This window comes from Equus przewalskii, chromosome 12 (genome assembly GCF_037783145.1).
Source record: "Equus przewalskii isolate Varuska chromosome 12, EquPr2, whole genome shotgun sequence".
In the NCBI taxonomy this organism is placed as follows: domain Eukaryota; kingdom Metazoa; phylum Chordata; class Mammalia; order Perissodactyla; family Equidae; genus Equus; species Equus przewalskii.
The window spans coordinates 38,426,174-38,444,548 of NC_091842.1; the positions used below are offsets into that span (position 1 = coordinate 38,426,174).

General features: G+C 54.1%; 2 protein-coding genes across 14 annotated transcripts; one reads left to right on the forward strand and one right to left on the reverse strand.

The window, feature by feature from the left end:
• Positions 1-48: 48 nt before the first annotated feature.
• Positions 49-5,270, reverse strand: SMIM22 (small integral membrane protein 22). 8 transcript variants are annotated; one of them, XM_070566900.1, is made up of 5 exons: positions 5,079-5,270; positions 3,780-3,994; positions 464-613; positions 274-374; positions 49-162 (listed from the first exon to the last, which is right to left on the reverse strand). In XM_070566900.1, exons 3-5 carry the CDS (start codon positions 585-587, stop codon positions 121-123), a joined length of 267 nt encoding a protein of 88 aa, XP_070423001.1. In that variant the 5' UTR covers positions 588-613; positions 3,780-3,994; positions 5,079-5,270; the 3' UTR covers positions 49-120. The 8 variants fall into 8 exon arrangements, with proteins under 8 accessions (XP_070423001.1, XP_070423005.1, XP_070423004.1 ...); XM_070566904.1 differs by having other exon boundaries at positions 289-374; positions 5,079-5,259; XM_070566903.1 differs by having other exon boundaries at positions 289-374; positions 4,802-5,259.
• On the forward strand, positions 5,269-13,902 carry SEPTIN12 (septin 12). Of its 6 annotated transcripts, none has more exons than XM_070566893.1 (10): positions 5,269-5,364; positions 5,732-5,916; positions 7,917-8,042; positions 8,123-8,204; positions 9,708-9,845; positions 10,005-10,122; positions 10,218-10,313; positions 12,462-12,558; positions 13,459-13,510; positions 13,598-13,902. In XM_070566893.1, the coding sequence occupies exons 2-10, from the start codon at positions 5,754-5,756 to the stop codon at positions 13,797-13,799; spliced, it is 1,074 nt and encodes a 357-aa protein (XP_070422994.1). In that variant the 5' UTR covers positions 5,269-5,364; positions 5,732-5,753; the 3' UTR covers positions 13,800-13,902. The 6 variants fall into 6 exon arrangements, with proteins under 6 accessions (XP_070422994.1, XP_070422991.1, XP_070422992.1 ...); XM_070566890.1 differs by having other exon boundaries at positions 5,273-5,406; positions 7,890-8,042; XM_070566891.1 differs by having other exon boundaries at positions 5,273-5,406.
• Positions 13,903-18,375: the final 4,473 nt, after the last annotated feature.

The window sequence follows — 18,375 nt, forward strand, 5'->3', positions numbered from 1 at the left end:
CCGCGCTGTCCCCCTGCAGGACGCTCAGAACACACTGCAGACTCAGGCTCTGGGCAAACAAGCCATTGTTACTGTTGCCCCAGGGAACACACAGGCAGAGGGGCTGGGGGACTCGCTGCGTCAGGGTTCCAGGGCCAAGTTATCCACTCCCCTGCGGCCTTCCTGCAAGAGAGGCACAGAGGGGCCGGTGGCTTCACTCCATCGTGGTTCCCAGCCGCCCCCTCCACAGGAGGCCCAGCGCCCTCCCACCGCCCGGTCCCCCGCCGAGCTCACCTTCTTGGGGCTCACCTTCTGGGATCTGGGGGGGCCACGGCTGCAGCAGGTGCAGCAGCAGCAGTGGATGCCAGCAAGCAGCAGCAGCAGGAGCACGGCGCCTGGGGCGGGATGAGTGTCCAGATAAGACCCTGGGCCGCGCACAGGGCTGGGAAGCTGATGGGGGACCGGAGGCCAAGGCCACACTCACTGATGAAGACGAGGAGGATGATGAAGGCAGCGGTGTCCCACTTGGACTGGAACGGCTGGCGGCTCCTCAGTTTCCCCAGCACTTCCTGTGCTGTGGTCTCCAGGTCCTCCACCGACAAGCCCATCTCAGCTGGAGGGTCCTGGGTGCCACCTACCCGGGCCCCCCCAGAGGGCCCTCTCAGATCCTGGGCTCCTCCGGGGCTGGGCCACATCCAGGCCTCCCGCAGTGCAGCCCTGCCTCTGCGGGCTCCCCCCACCACCCCTCCGGGCCCCAGCCCCTGCCCCAGCCTCTCTTTCCTTCCTCTCCTTGCCCAGCCCTTCTGCTCCCCACCGTGACCCTGGCCTGGGCAGCCCCCTCCCCTCCCTTTCACCCCAGCAGCCCTACTCCCAGACCTCCAGCTGCCTCGAGCTCCCCCAGCCAGGCAGGTCCTAGGTCCTGGGAGCGCAGACTACTTCCTGCTTCCGGATCCACACCACCTGAGGCCTTGGCAACCAGCTCCACCCCTCCCCAGGGCCAGCCTGGGGCTGCCAGAGCTCAGCCTCTGGCCTCCTCCCAACAGAAACAGGCACCATGGGACCCGGGGAGGAGGCCACCGGCCTGTTGGCCTCTTCGTTCCAGGGATTTTTCACTTTTTCTCGACAGACCAGACAAGCAGCCTGGGGACACATTGGGCCCTTGGCGTCTGTTGACTCCATGAATGAAGGAAAGACAGAGAAAAAGAGAGAAAAGAGGGAGGGAGGAAGGGAGAGGAGGAGGGAGGGAGGTGGAGGGAGAGAGGTAGAAAAGCAGAAAGGAAGGGAGGCGAGGGGAGGGAGAAGTTGTTTCCTTGCACCTCGCTTCCTCGGGCAGCTCGGGTGTGCTGGCATCATGGTAGCCGTCTCTTGGTCCTTATTCTCTCTTTTCTGTTCCTCGCAATAACCCTTACGAGACAGTGGTTGCCGTCTCTCAAATGAGCTCTTTCCCCAGAACTTGGGGCCTGGGGCGGCTGACCCTGCCAGCAAGGTCACTGTCCCTTCTCCCTTCTTTCAGAGCGCAGACGTGTATCCAGGCACCCCAGGGGCCAGAGACTGTGCTCAGAGCCTGAGCTTGGCTGTAAAGCAGGTGGACGCCGTTTCTTGTTCTTGTGCTTATGGTCCAGTGAGGAAGAGCAGGTCAGCCAATGTTAGGCTGTGCCCCTATCACTATACATTATGTATACATGTATCGCTCTATGTATATACATACATATTCTGCCTGGCCATCCTAACGTGGGTATTACTGCTATTCCCATTTTACAGATGTGAGAACAGGCCGTGAGAAGTTCGGCGACTAGCTCAGGTCACACTTCTAATGTATTCATTTCCTGTTGTTGCTGAAACATACACCACAGACTTAGTGGCTTAAAATAACACAGATTTATTATCTTTACGGTTCTGGAGGTCAGAGTCTGAAATGCATCGGCAGTGCCTTTGTTCCTTGTGAAGGCTCCTGGCTGAAGGCATTCCTTGCCTTTTCCAGCTTCTAGAGGCCACTCACATTCCTTGGCTCATGCCCCACCCCCATCCCTTCCAGTTTTGCTTCCATGCTCACATCCTCTCTGACTCTGACCCTCCTGCCACCCACTTATACATTGGCTCACAGGATAACCTCCCCATCAAAATCCTCGATCACATCTGCAAAGTCCCTTTTGCCGTGTAAGGTGACATATTCACAGGTCCCAGGGACTAGGATGAAAACATCTTTGGGGGCCATGATTCTGCCAACCACACCCAGCGAGCAGAGAAGCCAGAATGGGGACTCAGGCATTCAGGCCCCAGAGTTCTTGACCACCTTGTGATAGGGTCTCCTGTGCTGGGATCCCCATCTTACACCCCACATCCCCTCCATCCCATTCTGAGATCTCAGGTTCCTGGTTCAGAGAGAGAGTAGTTTTGAAATGACTGGAGTGTTCTCTTGCAAAAAGGAGGGGAGGCGAGTGCAGCCACTGTGGAAAACAGTCTGGCAGTCCTCTAAAAGTTACACATAGTGTCGTCATATGACCTAGCAACTCCATTCCTAGGTATATACCCAAGAGAATTGAAAACAGGGACTCAAAGGCTTGTACCCATGTTTATAGCAGCACTTTCGCAATAGCCAAAAGGTGGAAACATCCCAGTGTCCATCAACTGAAGAATGGATAGACGCAATGTGGTCCCTCCAGACAATGGAGTATTATTCAACCACAAAAAGGAGTGAAGCGCTGATATGTGCTTCAAAGCACGTGAACCTTGAAAATGATGCTCAGGGAAAGAGGCGAGACACAAAAGGCCACATGGTGCACGATTCCACTTCCATGAAACGTCCACAACAGGCGCATCCATAGACGCAGGAAGGAGATCGTGGTCTCCGGGGGCTGGGGGATGGAGCGAGTGCTTAGTGGTTAAGGGGTTCCCTTTTGGGGTGATGAACGTGTCTAGGAACTAGAGAGAGGTGGCGGTTTTTTGCCATCGTGAATGTGCTAAATGCCCCTGACCTGTTCACTTTCAAATGGCTAATGGTTAGTTTTATGTTATGCGAATTTTACCTCCGTTGAAAAAAAAAGTGGGAGGAGAGTCAACAACTGTGGTCCCTGACCCCCGGCTTGGCCTGGCTTGACCTGACAGAAGGTCCACGGTCACCTCCTCTCCCTGCTGAACCTCAGCCTTCCTGTCCAGCCCCCCGGGTGCCTTGTTTCTTGTTTGTCATTCCCATCATGAAAGTAAGACCCCCTCATTAAAGAAAATCTGGGAAACCCCGAGTTCTTACAAGTTGTTACAAGTTGTCCGCGCAGAGCCCAGACCCAAGCAGAGCAATGATGGGGAGGAGGCTGTGGCAGGACACATTTTGTGCTGGTCAGACCCCAAGACTCAAATCCTGTTCCCAGCCTTTAACACCCACGAGTGTGTAACCTGGGGCACGGTCCCTGACCCCTCTCTGTCTCAGTTTCTCCATGTATAAAGTGGGTGTGTGCACAGTATCCACCTCCTAGGGGTGTTGTGAGGATTGAGTGGAGTAATCGACATAAACGCCTCCTTAGCACAGCGAAACACACTGGAAACTGTGCACTAAATGGCCGTGTATTACTCTCGCCCAATTTGTGGGTGTGAGTTGTCCAGTCTTTTATTTTTGTCGCTGTCGGGCTCACCCGCCCTCCTCGTGCCCCACAGATCACTTTCCCCTCGGCTCTTCCCGGCCAACACGGCCAAGAGCACCTTGCAAACGACCACGGCTTTCCGCAGACCTGACCCCCCCTGGTTCACAGCATGGGCACCCACAGAGGCCCCCTCCCCCCGGTATTTCAGAGTCCCACAACGCTCACATGTGGTGGTCTGCCTGGAGGACGTGTGTTCTCTGCAGAAAGCCCGCTTTCCTTAGGGGACATTCCCAGAGGCGGAGTCTGCTCCGGTTCCAGGTCACTCACGAGGGCCAGGCGTTGTTCGGTCATTCACGCATAACCCTCTCGTTTGCTTTGATGAGGGGGCCAGCCTCGCTGTGTCCCTCAGGAGCTGTGCAGCTGTGGCTTGAGAGATCTCTCTGTCGGAGGTGGAACCGTGTTCTGGGTCAGGCTTTGCCCGTCTCCCCACCCCGAGCCCTGCCCAGCCCCACGCCCAGCCCCCAACCCTCGAAAGTGAAGTCTCAGCCTCTGTGGTCAGGTGTGTAGAAGGTGGGGAGTGGAAGAGCAGGGGTCGGGCGGGACAGACGCTGGTCGAGGCTCAGGACAGTTGAAGACAGTGGACCGGGGCGGAGCTGGTGGGTCTCGGTGGGTCGAGCGGGGTTGGCAAACCACTGCCTGCTTTTGTAGATACATTTCCTGGCACGCAGCCTCAACCATCCGTTTACTTGTCTGGGGCTGCTTTCACACTGCAACGGCGGAGCTGAAGAGTAGTTGCAACAGAGATCTTATGATCTGCAAAGTTTAAAGTCTGTACTCTCCAGCCTTTTACAGAAAACATTTGCCAACATCTGAGACAGGATTGCCTAGGGCTTGCAAACTCAGGTGCCAGGAAACAGGTGAGAAAGAAACAACTGAGTGAGATGGACTTGGTATAAGAAACATCTTATCATTAGGGAGACATTAGGGAGGGGTGAGGACTATGGTGAACTGGAAGACACAGGGCCTATCTAAGGAGGGCAGCTCAAGTCAGCTGCAGGCTGGCCCTAGTATTGCCAGGGCTTACAGCTTCTAAGATCCCTTGGAAAGCTAGATGTTGGTGTGATCAAGAAAAGAGGCAGTGGAGGTTGTAGGCTCAGATCCCAGCCCTGCCATTTCCTCGCTCTGTGACCTTGAATGACTTGTTTGACTCTCTCTTATCTGTAAGTAGGTGTAATGACAGCACTCACTTCGTAGGGCTGTGATGATTATTGCATGAGTTAACATCCTAGGGCTCCTCGAACAATGCCATGCACAGACTAAGTACAGGGTAAATATTTGCTAAACCAATTCCTTAATTTTTCAATGCTGCCAGTTTGAAATACTATGGCACCTGCAAAGGTTGACGAAAACACTGATGTCCTGCTTTCTGGCCGTGGGTCACGGGTTTGCTTCCTGCTGCAGAGTGGTTAGGGGCCTTAGCTTGGAAGTCAGAGGGACTGGCTGAAGCCCAGCTCTGCCACTTACGAGGGAGCTGCCATGGGCTCCTGTGGTCCTGTGTATAGTGCTAGGCCAGGGTCGTGATGAGGATGACAGAGCAGTGCCCCCGAGGGGCCTGGAGCAGCAGCTTACTTGTCTCTGCCCTCATACCCCTGCTGCAGAGGGGCCCCCGGTGGGGTGACTGGAAGGGGTGCAGCTCAGATTCTTCAGTTAACTGTCACCCTCCCCCTCCCCCTCCCCCTCAGCACACACAAGGGGGTCTTCCAGGACAGGGCAGCTCCCCGAAGCTCCCCCAGGAACCCAGGGCCACCAGGTGCCACACGAGGCTGCTTCTCTCTCCCTCTGTCCCCCACAGGTCCGGCCCCTGGGCTTGGCCAGGCTGGCATGCTCTGTGGAGGGCGTGTCTGAGCAGAGAGGCTGCCTGGGCCATGGGTGGGGGCGGGACAGGTCCCTGGGCTGGTGCACCTCAGAGCAGAGGTTCAGTCTCCCCGAGAGGCAGCTCCCCCAGGCAGCTCTCCAAACCTCGTGGACCACGGGGACCTGAGGGATGGACAGACCAGGGGTAAAGCGTGGGAGTCCCTGGAAGCAGAGTTAAGGAGTTGAGGTTCAGAAATGAGAACTCAGTGGTCCCCCTCTGCAGCCCCTGTGACACCCCTCTCCCCACTCCACCCGGATGACAGGCATCCTTGTGCCCTTGGCCCCATGGACCCCCTGAGACGGTCCCCCTCCCCCTGCACGTCGCGGCCCCCGAGCCCCAGGACCCCACCCTGCGAGATGCTTGGTCATGTTGGCATCGAGGCCGTGCTGGAGCAGCTGAAGATCAAGGCCATGAAGATGGGGTTCGAGTTCAACATCATGGTGGTGGGTGAGTGAGGGCCGGGGGGCACTCACAGGAGAGCAGACCAGTGGACGTGACCCCGCGGGCCTGGACGTGTCGCCTCACTTCTCGGAGCCTCAGTCTCCCCATCTGTTAAGTGGGACTGATGGAAGTACCTCTCAGGGGGCCTGCAGTGGAAAATCCGGGAAACACTGAGTCGTTAAAAGGCAAAAGTCCCACAAAGCCAAACCAAACCCAAGCAGAGCAATAAAAGGGGAGGCCGTGGCAGGAAGCGGAACCCCCCAGACTCAGATCCTGGTCCCAGCCCTGAACCCACCAGCGTGCGACCTTGGGCACGGTCCCTGACCCCTCTCTGCCTCAGTTTCCTCATCTGGCTTAGCACAGTTCTTGGTGTTCAGGAGGTTCTCCATGGGTCAGCGCATCTGGAATTGCATTTTTATAGATGCAAAATTAATTTTGTAGGTCAAAATTACACTTTTAACAAAATAAACTAGATACAGCAGAACATAAGTAGCAGAGTGTGTAGCACCAATTAAAGGTATTATTTGGGGCCCAGCCCTGTGGCTGAGTGGTTAAAGTTCTGCGCACTCCGCTTCAGGGACCCAGGTTCGCGGGTTCAGATCCCAGGCACAGAACTACACTGCTCATCAAGCCATCCTGTGGCAGCAACCCACATACAAAATAGAGGAAGATTGGCACAGATGTTAGCTCAGTGACAATCTTCCTCAGCAAAAAAAAAGGGGGGGGTTATTATTCTACAGCATTCTACAGCAGCACTGTCCAATAGAAATACAACAGGAGCCACATAAATAATTTTAAAATTTCCCAATAGCCACCTTTAAAAAAGTAAAATGAAGGAGGCAAAATTAATTTTGATCGTCTATTTGATTTAACTCAATATATTCCAAAATACTATCATCTTGACACATAATCCGTATAAAAAATTATTTGTGAGATCTCTTACGTTCTTCTTGTCGTACCAAGTCTGCAAAATCTGGCTGGCACTTCCAGCAACAGCATCTCTCAATCCAGATCCACTGTATTGCTGGTGCCAATAGCCAGAGGTGGCTCCCGTACGGGACAGTGCAGCCCTGAGGACAATTGTAGTTATAGACGCAAAGGTGTGTCCTGCATTGTGATGTAGATGTTTCCTGCTCTGGGGGCATGACCCACGGAGCTCGAGACGCCCCCACAGCAGGGAGAAGGGACCATCTACAGCCACAGGCTGCATCAGTGAAGCTCCCCAAGGAGTGTCGAGTGAAGGAAGCCAGACACAGACATGCTGTGCGGTTCCCTAAGCTAAGGGCGGGCAGAACTCCTCTGGCTGATGGAAGTCAGGAGCGTGGCTGTCCCTGGGGGCGGGGTTCGGAGTTGCTGAGACAGGGCGTGAGTGGGCTTGTGGGGGAGCTGTGTGTTCTGTCTCTCAATCTGGTGCTGCATACACAGGTTGTTCAATGTGTAAAAATGTGTTCAACTGCTCATCAAGGAGGAATGGATAAAAACCATGTGGTGTATCCATCCGATGGAATATTATTCAGCCATGAAAAAGAATGGAGTACCTATACTTCCTATAATGTGGATGAACCTTGAAAACATTACACTGAGTGAAAGAAGCCAGACACAGAAGGACAAATACTGCATGTGTCTATTTCTATGAAATGTCCAGAATAGGCAAATCCATAGAGACAGAAAGCAGAGGAGTGGTTGCCAGGGACTGGGGGTGGGAGGTATGGGGAGTGACCGCTAATGGGTACGGGGTTTCTTTTTGGGGTGATGGAAATGTTTTGGAGCCAGAGAGCACTGGTGGTTGCACAACACTGTGAAAGTACTAAATGCCACTGAACTGTTCTTTTTAAATGGTTGACAGTTAATTTTTTGGTGTATGAATTTTGCCTCGATAAAAACGGGTGTTAAGTGTCCAGATGGATGCAGATGAAAGTACACACTTTTCTGCATGTGTATTATACTTAGAAAACAGTTTCCTTTTCCAAACAATTTAGTGATTGCTGTCATCTGGCTGCTCATAGGGCAGAGCGGGCTGGGCAAGTCCACCATGGTGAACACGCTGTTCAAGTCCAAGATGTGGAAGTCCACTCTGCCAGGCCTGGGGGTGCCCATGCCCCAGACCCTGCAGCTGCAGTCAGTGACCCACAGTGAGTGACCTCCCCCGACACACACACCCGCCCCTCCCCACCCGGGTCCAATCTCTGCCCACTCGGCTCTCCCTCCACAGTCATTGAAGAGAACGGCGTGAAGCTCAAGCTGACTGTGACCGACACGCCTGGCTTCGGGGACCAGATCAACAATGACAAGTGGTGGGTCCTTGGGAGCGGGGGCCCGAGCCCAAGTTGCCCCTGCCTCTGCCCCGCAGGCCTCTGGGAAACATCCCGGCCCGGGAGCGACTGGGCTGCGGCATCTCTGAGCTTCAGTTTATTCGTCTGTGTAATGGGCGTACCCAACTCTCCCTCCAAGATGGAAGGGAATCGAGTACGTGAAGGTCTCAGCTTACTGCCTGGCATGGAGTAAGCTCTCAACAAGGCTTAGGGGACAGTAGGGGTTAGAAGCCCACCGTCCAGAGTCAGGACCCCTGGGTTAGACCACTTTCTAGCTGCTTGACCTGAGACGGGTCACAGAAGCCTCGGAGCCTCAGTTTCCTACTTTGTAACTTGGGGTTACAAGTTGGGGATGTTGAGGCGGAACGAAGACAGTGGTTGATAAAACACACACACACAGTCAGGACTGGCTGCATAATGTGTGGGACGCAGCGCAACGAAATTTGGGGCCCCTTGTTAAAAAATTACAAAGAATTGTGACGGCAGAGCATGCAGCCACACGTGGGCCCTTGACAGCACGGAGCCCGTGTGACTGCTCTGTGTGCGCTCCTGTGAGCCCAGCCCCGAGCACAATGGTCCGTGGGCACGTGCTACGTGCAAGCTCTGTTCTAGACCCGGGGATACAGCAGTGAACAAAACCGAGGGACATCCTTGTCCCCATGGAATTTACGTTGTCACAGGGGTGAGGGATAGACAAGGAACAAAATAAATCAGTTGTACAGAGGGTCAGCCTATACGCTGTCACCCAAACAGGCCATTTCTGAGAGTGATGGGTACGGAGCGGTAGGGGGTTACAATTTTAAGAATGATCAAGAAAGACCTCTTGGAGAAGGTGGCATTTGGGCACGGACTTCCAGGAGATGAGAGAACAAGCTATGTGGGGGATGAGTGTTCAAGGCAGAGGGCCTCATGTGCAAAGGCCCTGAGGTGGGATGGGCTGGTGTGGCTGGAGGGTCATGAGCGACAGGGAGAGGGGAGGTGGGGGCAGGTGGGAAGCAGCCAGGGGAAGGTGCGGGGGCTGTGGGGCAAGGCAAGGCCGCTGCAGGCTCAGGAAAGAGGGGCATGCTCTGCTCCTGCCTTCACGAGCATCTTCTCGGCTGCTGTGTTGACAATAGCCTGGCGGGGTGGGGACCCAGAGAGAGGAGTCAGGAGACCCCTCCACCAACCGGGCGAGGGTCCTGGGTGGTTTGAACCAGGCGGTGGCAATTTCTCTCATTTAATGTCCCCGCTCCCCTACAAAGCAGGTGTTCTGTTGTCCCCGTTTTCAGACGATGAAGCTGAGGCCTCGGCTCGAGGGGCGTCTCTCTGGTGATGCAGGGGAGTGGGGGACGGGTACTCGGGTGACCCAGCGCCTCAGGTTGTGCGAGACTGAAAGTCTGTGAGAACCTGGGCTGTTGGTCATCCTAAGGGGAGACCCCCAGTGCCCCCGGGGAGGTGGAGGGGGCTCCGGGGCACGGCACTGAGGTGGGGTCGTCTCCGCGCCAGCTGGGACCCCATCCTGGGCTACATCAATGGACAGTATGAGCGGTACCTGCAGGAGGAGATCCTCATCACCCGCCAGCGCCACATCCCCGACACCCGCGTGCACTGCTGCGTGTACTTCGTGCCACCCACCGGGCACTGGTGAGGTGGCTGGGCCCGCCCAGGGAGGCCACCTGCGTGGGGCAGAGAGGAGGAGGCGGAGGGCCCCCCGGGTGGGCTGTGGGCTGGCACCCCCTCACTCATACACTCGCCGCCGCTGCTTCTGCCACCACCACTGCCATCGCTGCCCCGCCCGAGCAGCCTGCGGCCCCTGGACATTGAGTTCCTGCAGCGGCTGTGCCGGACTGTGAATGTGGTGCCAGTGATCGCCCGGGCCGACAGCCTGACCATTGAGGAGCGAGAGGCTTTCAGGCGCAGGGTGATCTGGGTGGCTGGGCAAGGCTGGGGTTGGTGGGGGTGGGGAGGGGGCAGAGTGCAGAGGGTGGGCTGAGGTCACCTGTGTGTGGTCCCCAGATCCAGCACGACCTGAGGGCTCACTGCATCGAGGTGTACCCGCAGAAGTGCTTTGACGAGGACATCAGTGACAGGATCCTCAACAGCAAGATCCGGGTAGGAGGCCGTGGGGGCAGGGAGGCTGGCAGGACCGAGGCTGGGTGACTTTCTTTCCACTCACCCTTTCCGTCTGAAGATCTGTCTCTCTCTACCACTCGGGGAAAGTTCATCTATTTCTGGCAAGTGTGAATCTCCATTCACCCACAAACTCAAGGTTTACAGAGATATATCTGACAAGAGACATGACTATATAAAAAATATATATATATATTCAAAAGACCTGAATATATAAAGAACTCTTACAAATCAACAATAAGACAAACAGCCCAATTTAAAAATGAGCAAAGGATTTGAATAGACATTTCCCCAAAGAAGTTATACAAATGGCCAATAAGCACATGAAAAGATGTTCAACATCGTCAGTCATAAGGACCATGAGATATTACTTCACACCCACGAGGATGGCTGTCATCAAAACGACAGACGACAACAAGGGTAGTTACCCAGAATTAGACTGTGGATGTGATCGCACCATCTTGTGAATATAATACTAAACCACTGAACTGTACCTCTCAAAGGGCAAATTTTATGGATTGTTAATTATATCTCAGTAAAACTGTCACAAAAAAAGAAAGAAAGAGGGGCTGGCCCCGTGTCATAGTGGTTAAGTTCACGTGCTCTGCTTTGGTGGCCCAGGGTTCACTGGTTTGGATCCCGGGTGTGGACATACACACTGCTCATCAACCCATGCCGTGGCAGCGTCCCACATACAAAATAGAGGAAGACTGGCACAAATGTTAGCTCAGTGACAACCTTCCTCAAGCAAAAAGAGGAAGATTGGCAATAGATGTTAGCTAAGAGCCAATCTTCCTCACCAAAAAAAAAAAAAAAAGAAAGAAAAAAGAGGGAAGTAGCTCATATCTTCATGTTCCTCAAATCAACTGAATTCCAACTCTAAGCCCCGATCTTGCTGTCCTTGTGGTGGATTCAATGTCAGTTCGTCTTGATCCTGCAAACGACCTGGGTGAGGCCTAGGATTCATCATTCATAGACACCAGGCCTCAACCCCTTCCCCCAGAGACCCTGCTAGCCTAACAGTGCATTTGCTTGGATTAGAAAAAGGCAGCAGCTTCCTTCACAGACAGGAGCCTGCACCTAATTTCAGTTGTACACAGCCTCATGGCCAGCTGCCTTTGTGCAGTGCACAAACCACACATCTGTACATGGAGGCCGTGCTTCCCATCTGGCACCCAATTTCTCTACACATTCTCTCTCTCCCTTCCCCACTGGAGCAATGAACAGGATTTCTTGTGAAAGATTCGGAGAGCCGTGATCTTTGCCAGCTTCTGCTTTCTGTCCTGAGATGGGCACAGACAGCAGCCTGGCCACAGCTGGAACAGAGCTGGAAGAGATACAAGGAGAACATACTCAAATTAACGTCTCAGTAAATCATCCAGACACATAACATTTGTCGAGGATTTACTCCAGACTGGCACAGAATAAGCGTGCAACAGATAGTTACTATTATCAGCCCCAGTTTACTCCCTGTCACAGGTTAACTCTTAGAAACAAAAACAAACCCAGATACAGCACTTCCGAGTTTAAGAGTTTGAGTCTCTACTCCCAGCCTCCCAGCCACGAACAAGTAAACAACTGGAATTTCTAAGAGGGCTGAGCAAACGGTTTTGTGAAGGGTCAGATGACGGTGAATATTTTAGACTTTGTGGGCCAAGTGGTCTCCCCCGGGGTAGCGTAAACGAGAGTCGATGGGTGGGCCGGGCCGTGCACCCACAAACCTCACACGGGAAGACCAGAGCCATGGTTTGTCACCCCCTGGTTGAGAAAGTTGTCCCTTTTAAGCCTCATAATGGCTGAAGGCGACGGCTGCTCCCGTTTCACAGGTAGGACATTTGACATCAGCAGAATCGTGTTATCAACGTGGCTACGAGTCCCGACACAGTTTCCGAGGGTGACTCCGCCAAGCACGTTCACAAGGCCCACGTCAGTCCTGTGGGGACTTCCACTCTACAGATGAGGAAACTGAGGCCCGGGGTAGACTTTGTGTCTTCTGACTTGTTAGCTGTCTGTGCCCCTTCTACCACTTTCTCTCCCCACAAAGGGCAGCGCCCCCGCTTCCTAGCTCGACGTCTTCTCTCCCCACCTCCCCAGTGGGGCCAACCCTCCAGTCTCGCCCCCTGCCCGCAGGACCGGATACCCTTCGCGGTGGTCGGGGCCGACCAAGAGCACCTGGTGAACGGGAGGTGTGTCCTGGGCCGGAAGACGAAGTGGGGCATCATTGAAGGTCAGTGCGGGGACTCTGGGCAGGACGCGGGTGGGAAAGGGTTGAAAACCAGGGCATGCCCTACTGCCTTTGGCATCCTTAGCACCCCTCGCAGGGCCCATGTGGTTAAGCCCCAGCGAGGAAACAGACAGACCAGGGATCAAATCCCTCTGTGAAGCTGGGAGGCCTCGGGCAAGGCACCTAGTCGCTGGGCCTCAGTTTCCTCCCAGTAAAATGGGCATCATGGTAACATCAGCCTCATAGGGTGCTGGAGAGCAGAGCTACCGCTTTGCACAAGGCCCGGCACCCGGGAGGCGCCCTATTTGCTCACCAGAATTCGCTGTGGACCTACTATGTGCCGGGCATACTATGTGCTGTTCCTAAGAGGATGTAGAGAAAGCAGGGCTGACAAGGTCCCTGTCTCCATAGAGCTGATGAGACGATGATGGGTGGGGGCAGCACCAAGGAGGAAATCTGTGGGTGGCAGAGGGGGCTGCCTGAGGGAGCAGAGGAAGGCCCTGCTGGGGGGGAGACGGGAGGGTGAAAAAGGAGCAGCCAGGCCTGAGTCCCTGATTTATCAAGATAATTATTAGAAGTCGAATATAATATACGTGATATAGGGTGTCATATACATAATGTAATAGAGTCATTATTGAGGGGATAACAATAAATGATCAGTGGATTCATTGACTCAGCAGCTGTTCGTATGAGCCACCTGTGCCAGGTGCTGGGGACACAGTAACGATGAATGAATGAATGAATGAATGAATGAACGGGAGGTGGGATATGACAGTGAGAAATGCGGAGAGAGGGCGGCGGTGGGCCTCCAGGTGGCGTGCAGCATACAGTGAGCGCCTACTTAGTGCTCACCGAGGGCTGGCCAGGCGCCCCAGAGCCCGCGCTCAATGTCCTGTTTTGCAGTGGAGAACATGGCGCACTGTGAGTTTCCCCTCCTGAGAGACCTGCTCATCCGGTGAGGATGTGGGGAGCTTGGGGGCGTGCTGCGGGGACCCAGGTGACGCTGTGGCCGGCCCCGGCTGACCTGCCGCCCCTCTCCCAGCTCCCACCTCCAAGACCTGAAGGACATCACCCACAACGTCCACTACGAGAACTACCGCGTCTTCAGGCTTAACCAGAGCCACGCGCTGCCCCGCGGGCCCGGCTGGGTGAACCTGGCCCCGGCCCCCGCCGATCTCACGGCCACCCCCGGGCCCTGGAAGGTCCGCTGGCAGGCCCACGACAGTTCTGATGAGGAGTGCTGAGCACTGGTGAACTCCGGGCCCAAGGGGCTCCCTGAGTCCTCAGAGGCCCCCCAACTCCCATCTGTGTACTAGAGCGTGTATTAAAGGTGGACATTGCTTTTTATGAAAGGGTGTGCTTTGAAAACAAAAGGTGTTTTGTAAATGACTTCTTTGAGCTATCCTCAAATAAAAGTATGGTTCTTCTTTCTTTTTTTTTTTGAGGAAGATCAGCCCTGAGCTAACTGCTGCCGCCAATCCTCCTCTTTTTGCTGAGGAAGACTGGCCCTGAGCTAACATCCACACCCATCTTCCTCCACTTTATATGTGGGACGCCTGCCACAGCATGGCGTGCCAAGCGGTGCCATGTCTGCACCCGGCGACCCCAGTGCCACCAAAGTGGAACGTGCAAACTTAACTGCTTCGCCAGCAGGCTGGCCCCAGTATGGTTCTTTTTTAAGTAACAGCGTGAGACCCCAGGCCCCCAGGAGTCTTGAAGGCCTGGGAGGCATACCTGGACAACTGGCCCCTTCTGCCCCAGAACCGGAGCCAAGCTCCAAACCAATCTCCACCGTCCGTCCTGACCCTCCCTCCTGGCATGAGGCCAGGCCCACGGCGTCATAAATGGTTAAAAACGCCCCATCTCTAGCTGTCTTCTCGGCCTCCCTCTTGCCGTCCTCTTTGCTCCGCCGGGGCAGACCAGCCCGGTGAGAAGAGAGCTCCAGCTCTGGAGTCTGGCCAAGCTGATGGGAAAATCCCAGCTCTGCCACTGATGAGCAATGTGACCCCAGACAAGTCACTCATTCTTCCTGGGCCTCAGCTCCCTCATCTATGAAAGGGGGACGTTAGTACCGCTGTCATAGCATTGCCATGCAGACAAGTGGAGTAGCTCGTGGAACGTGCCTGCCACAGCCTGGAGAAACGGCTCTCAGACGGCACTGATGGGAACGGGAGACAGCGTGGGTCCAGGGCAGAGGGGGTGCCTGCCAAACGTGCGAGCTCTTCCCAGTGTTGCCGAACCTCTCAGCCTCAGGTCCGTGCCCCGGGAGCAGCAGGCCAGTCGCCGAGACAGCGATGCTTGGAGGTGGAGAAAGGTTTATTCGAATTGGCCACAATGAGAAAGGGGGAGAATAGTTTCTCTCAGATCCATCTTAACAAAAGAAGAAAGCAGGGGGTCTTTGTCGGGCTAAGGGGCTTAGGACGTGGAGTTTTGGGGAAACAAAGGGGAAGTCCATGTTTCTTTTGCTTCAGACAAGACTTTGAGCTACTAGATTTCTTGGCACCAGTGGCAGCTGGGCTGGAGTCATCTGATGATCGTAACCTTGAAGACATTCTTTTTCTTCTGCCAAACAAGCTCATAAATCCTTGTCACTGAGTCACCACTCTGGTTAAACAAGAAAAGAGCACGTTAGCAAGTTTTAATGACACGTGGGCTGCAGGGCAAGCATTTGGGGTCAGCAAATGCATCTAACTGGGGATTGAGGTTATTTATCTGGGATGCACGTGGGCACTGACTTCATCCGTAGGGAACAAGGTGGAAGGATAACCACGTTCTTATGGGATATTTAAGGTAAACTTCAGGTGTCCAGGTTCATGGGACTCTCCGAGCCCTCAGAAATAAGTGGACTTCATGGGAGCCCACACAGAGCGGGTCGAAGCTCACTTGGTTTGGTAATGAAAGGACAGGCGACTCCTGTGATCCAGGGAGCCAGCGGGGGGTCGGGGGGGCACTCGAGCTCCTGGAGGGAGAGAGCACCTGGTGAGCATTTGGTAAGCGGCAATGGGGAGGAGCAGTGTTGTCCCAGCTGTATTGGGGTTCTCCAGAGACACAGAACCAATAGGACACAAGTACATATATGGAGATTTATTAAAGGAAATGGCTCAGGCAGTTACGGAGGTGAGAAGACCCCCAATCTGCCATCTGCAAGTTGGAGACCCAGGAAAGCCAGGGATATAATTCAGTCCGAGTTCGAAGGATCGGGGGCCAGCGGTGTAAGTTCCAGCCCGAATGTGAACACCCGAGAACCAGGAGCACCAATGTCCCAGGGCAGGAGAAGACAGACGTCTCAGCTCGAGGAGAGAGAGCAAATTCACGCTTTCTCTGCCGTTTCCTTCCATTCGAGCCCTCAGTGGACTGGATGACGCCCACTTGCAATAGAGAGAGCGGTCTTCTTTATTTAGTCTACTGAATTAAATGCTAACCTCTTTGGGAGACACCCTCACAGACACGCCCAGAAATAAAGCTTTACCAGCCACCTGGGCATCCCTCGGCCCAGTCAAGTCGACACATAAATTTAACCATCACACCTGCTAAAAGTTGCCTCCTTCATGAAGCCCTCCTTGACTTCCCCAGGCCACTGCACCCACTGTGTACGTATCACATGGTTTGTTTTCTGGCCAATCTCCCCCACTAGCCTGGGAGCTCTGTGACGGCAGACACATCAGCTTCATCGTGTACGTGACAGGTGCTCAGGACTCGGCTGTTAAATGAATGAACTCTGTAACACCTGCCCCATAGCTATTTACCCATTAAGTTCACACACCTGCTGACTCCAGGCTTGGGGAAACTCCCAGGGCCTGTGGGGACCCACGCCCTCCACCCCAACATCTCTGGGTTAGGGTGTTGCTACACAGAGGCTGAGCACACTCCCGAGGTGAAGATTAGCCCCAGGCAATACAGCGATGTCTACAACATTTCAAAACATACACCCTTTGGCTCAGCAATTGCATTTCTAGGACCGGATCTCACAGATAGGCGAGGGTTTCTCAAACCTGGGTGCTATTGACATTTGGGGTCAGATCATTCTTTGCTGCAGGGGCTATTGTGTGCACTGTAGGATGTTTAGCAGCATCCCTGGGCCTCCACCCACCAGAGGCCAGTAGCACTGTCCCTCCAGCTGTGCCCATCAAAAATGTCTCTTGACTTTGCCCAATGTCCCCTGGGGGCACCATCTCCCTGGGTGAGAATGACTGATAGAAACAGCGCACCTGTCCACCAGGAGTGGACTGGAAAGTGAATCACAGGACATCCGTACTATGTGTATTAGCTTCCTGTGGCTGCTGGAACAAATTAGCAGAAACTGGGAGGTTTAACAACACACTTTTATCCTTTCACAATTCTAGAGGTGAGAAGTCAGAAATTCGTGTCCCTGGGTGAAAACCGAGGTGTCAGCAGAGTCGTGCTGCCTCTGGAGGCTGGAGGGGAGAATCCATCTCCCCGCCTTCACCAGCTTCTGGAGGCCGCTGGCATTCCTCGGCTCGTGGCCCCTTCCGCCATCTTCCTTCTGTTGTCACATTGCCTTCTCTACTCGAGTCTCCCTCTGCCTCCCTCTTATAGGGATCCTTGTGATTACATCGGGCCACTGGCGTAATCCAGGATCATCTCCCCATCTCGAAATCCTTAATCTGCAGAGTCCCTTTTGTCACATAAGGTAATGTCTTTATAGTTCTGGAGCAGGAATTAGATATCTTTGGGGGCCATTCTTCAGCCCACCGCACCATGGAATATAACGTGGTCCTCGAAAAGAATGAAGTGGGACGAACACTGTATGATCTCACTTGTACGTGGAATCTAAAAGAGTTGAACTCATAGACACAGAGAGTAGAACGGTGGTTGCCGGGGCCTGGGGGAGGAGGAATTGGGGAGATGTTGGCCAAAGGGCACCGACTTCCAGTTATCGGATGAGTAAGTTCTGCCGCTCTAATGTACAGCGTGGACTATAGTTAACAAGGCTGTATCATACGCTTGAAAGTTGCTACGGGAGTAGATCTTAAATATTGTCACCACACACACAGAAAGACAGCTCTGTGAGGTGGAGGACGTGTTAACGAAGCTTATCGCAGTAATTGTTTCACAATATACACATATATCGAATCATCACGTTGCACAACTTCAGCTCACGCAATGTTTCGTGTCAGTTACATCTCGATAAAGCTGGAGGGAAGAGAAATTGAGGTGGTTCTACGGTCACCCGTGTGTTCCTTCTAGGAACAGATCCCCAGGGCCCACTACTACCTGCTGCAGAGGCAGCGTCAGCAGGGCACGAAACCAAGTCGCCGCCCTCAGAAGCGTGCACATGCGTGGGGCAAGATGACCATAAACAAAACAAATAAGTTGAGGCTGGCGCAGCGGTTAAGTTCTCACATTCCGCTTCTCGGTGGCCCGGGGTTCACCAGTTCGGATCCCGGGTGTGGACATGACACCACTCGTCAAGCCATGCTATGGCAGGCGTCCCACATATAAAGCAGAGGAAGATGGGCACAGATATTAGCTCAGGGCCAGTCTTCCTCAGCAAAAAGAGGAGGATTGGCGGCAGCAGTTAGCTCAGGGCTAATCTTCCTCAAAAAGACAAAACGAAACAAATAAGTGAAATGCTGGGCATGTTGGGTTGTGATGGGTGCTCTGGCACCAAGGAAGGCATTTAAGGGGTATAGGACTGTCTAGGGTTGAGGGGGTTTGCAATTGTAAGAAAGGGGTCGGGGGCAGGAGGCCAAGCTGAGAAGGGGACTTTGAGTAAAGAGGAGAAAGGGTAAAGGCTAAAGCATGGGGAATATCTGGGGGCAGAACATTTCAGGCAGAGGGAAAAGAGGGCACTGTGAG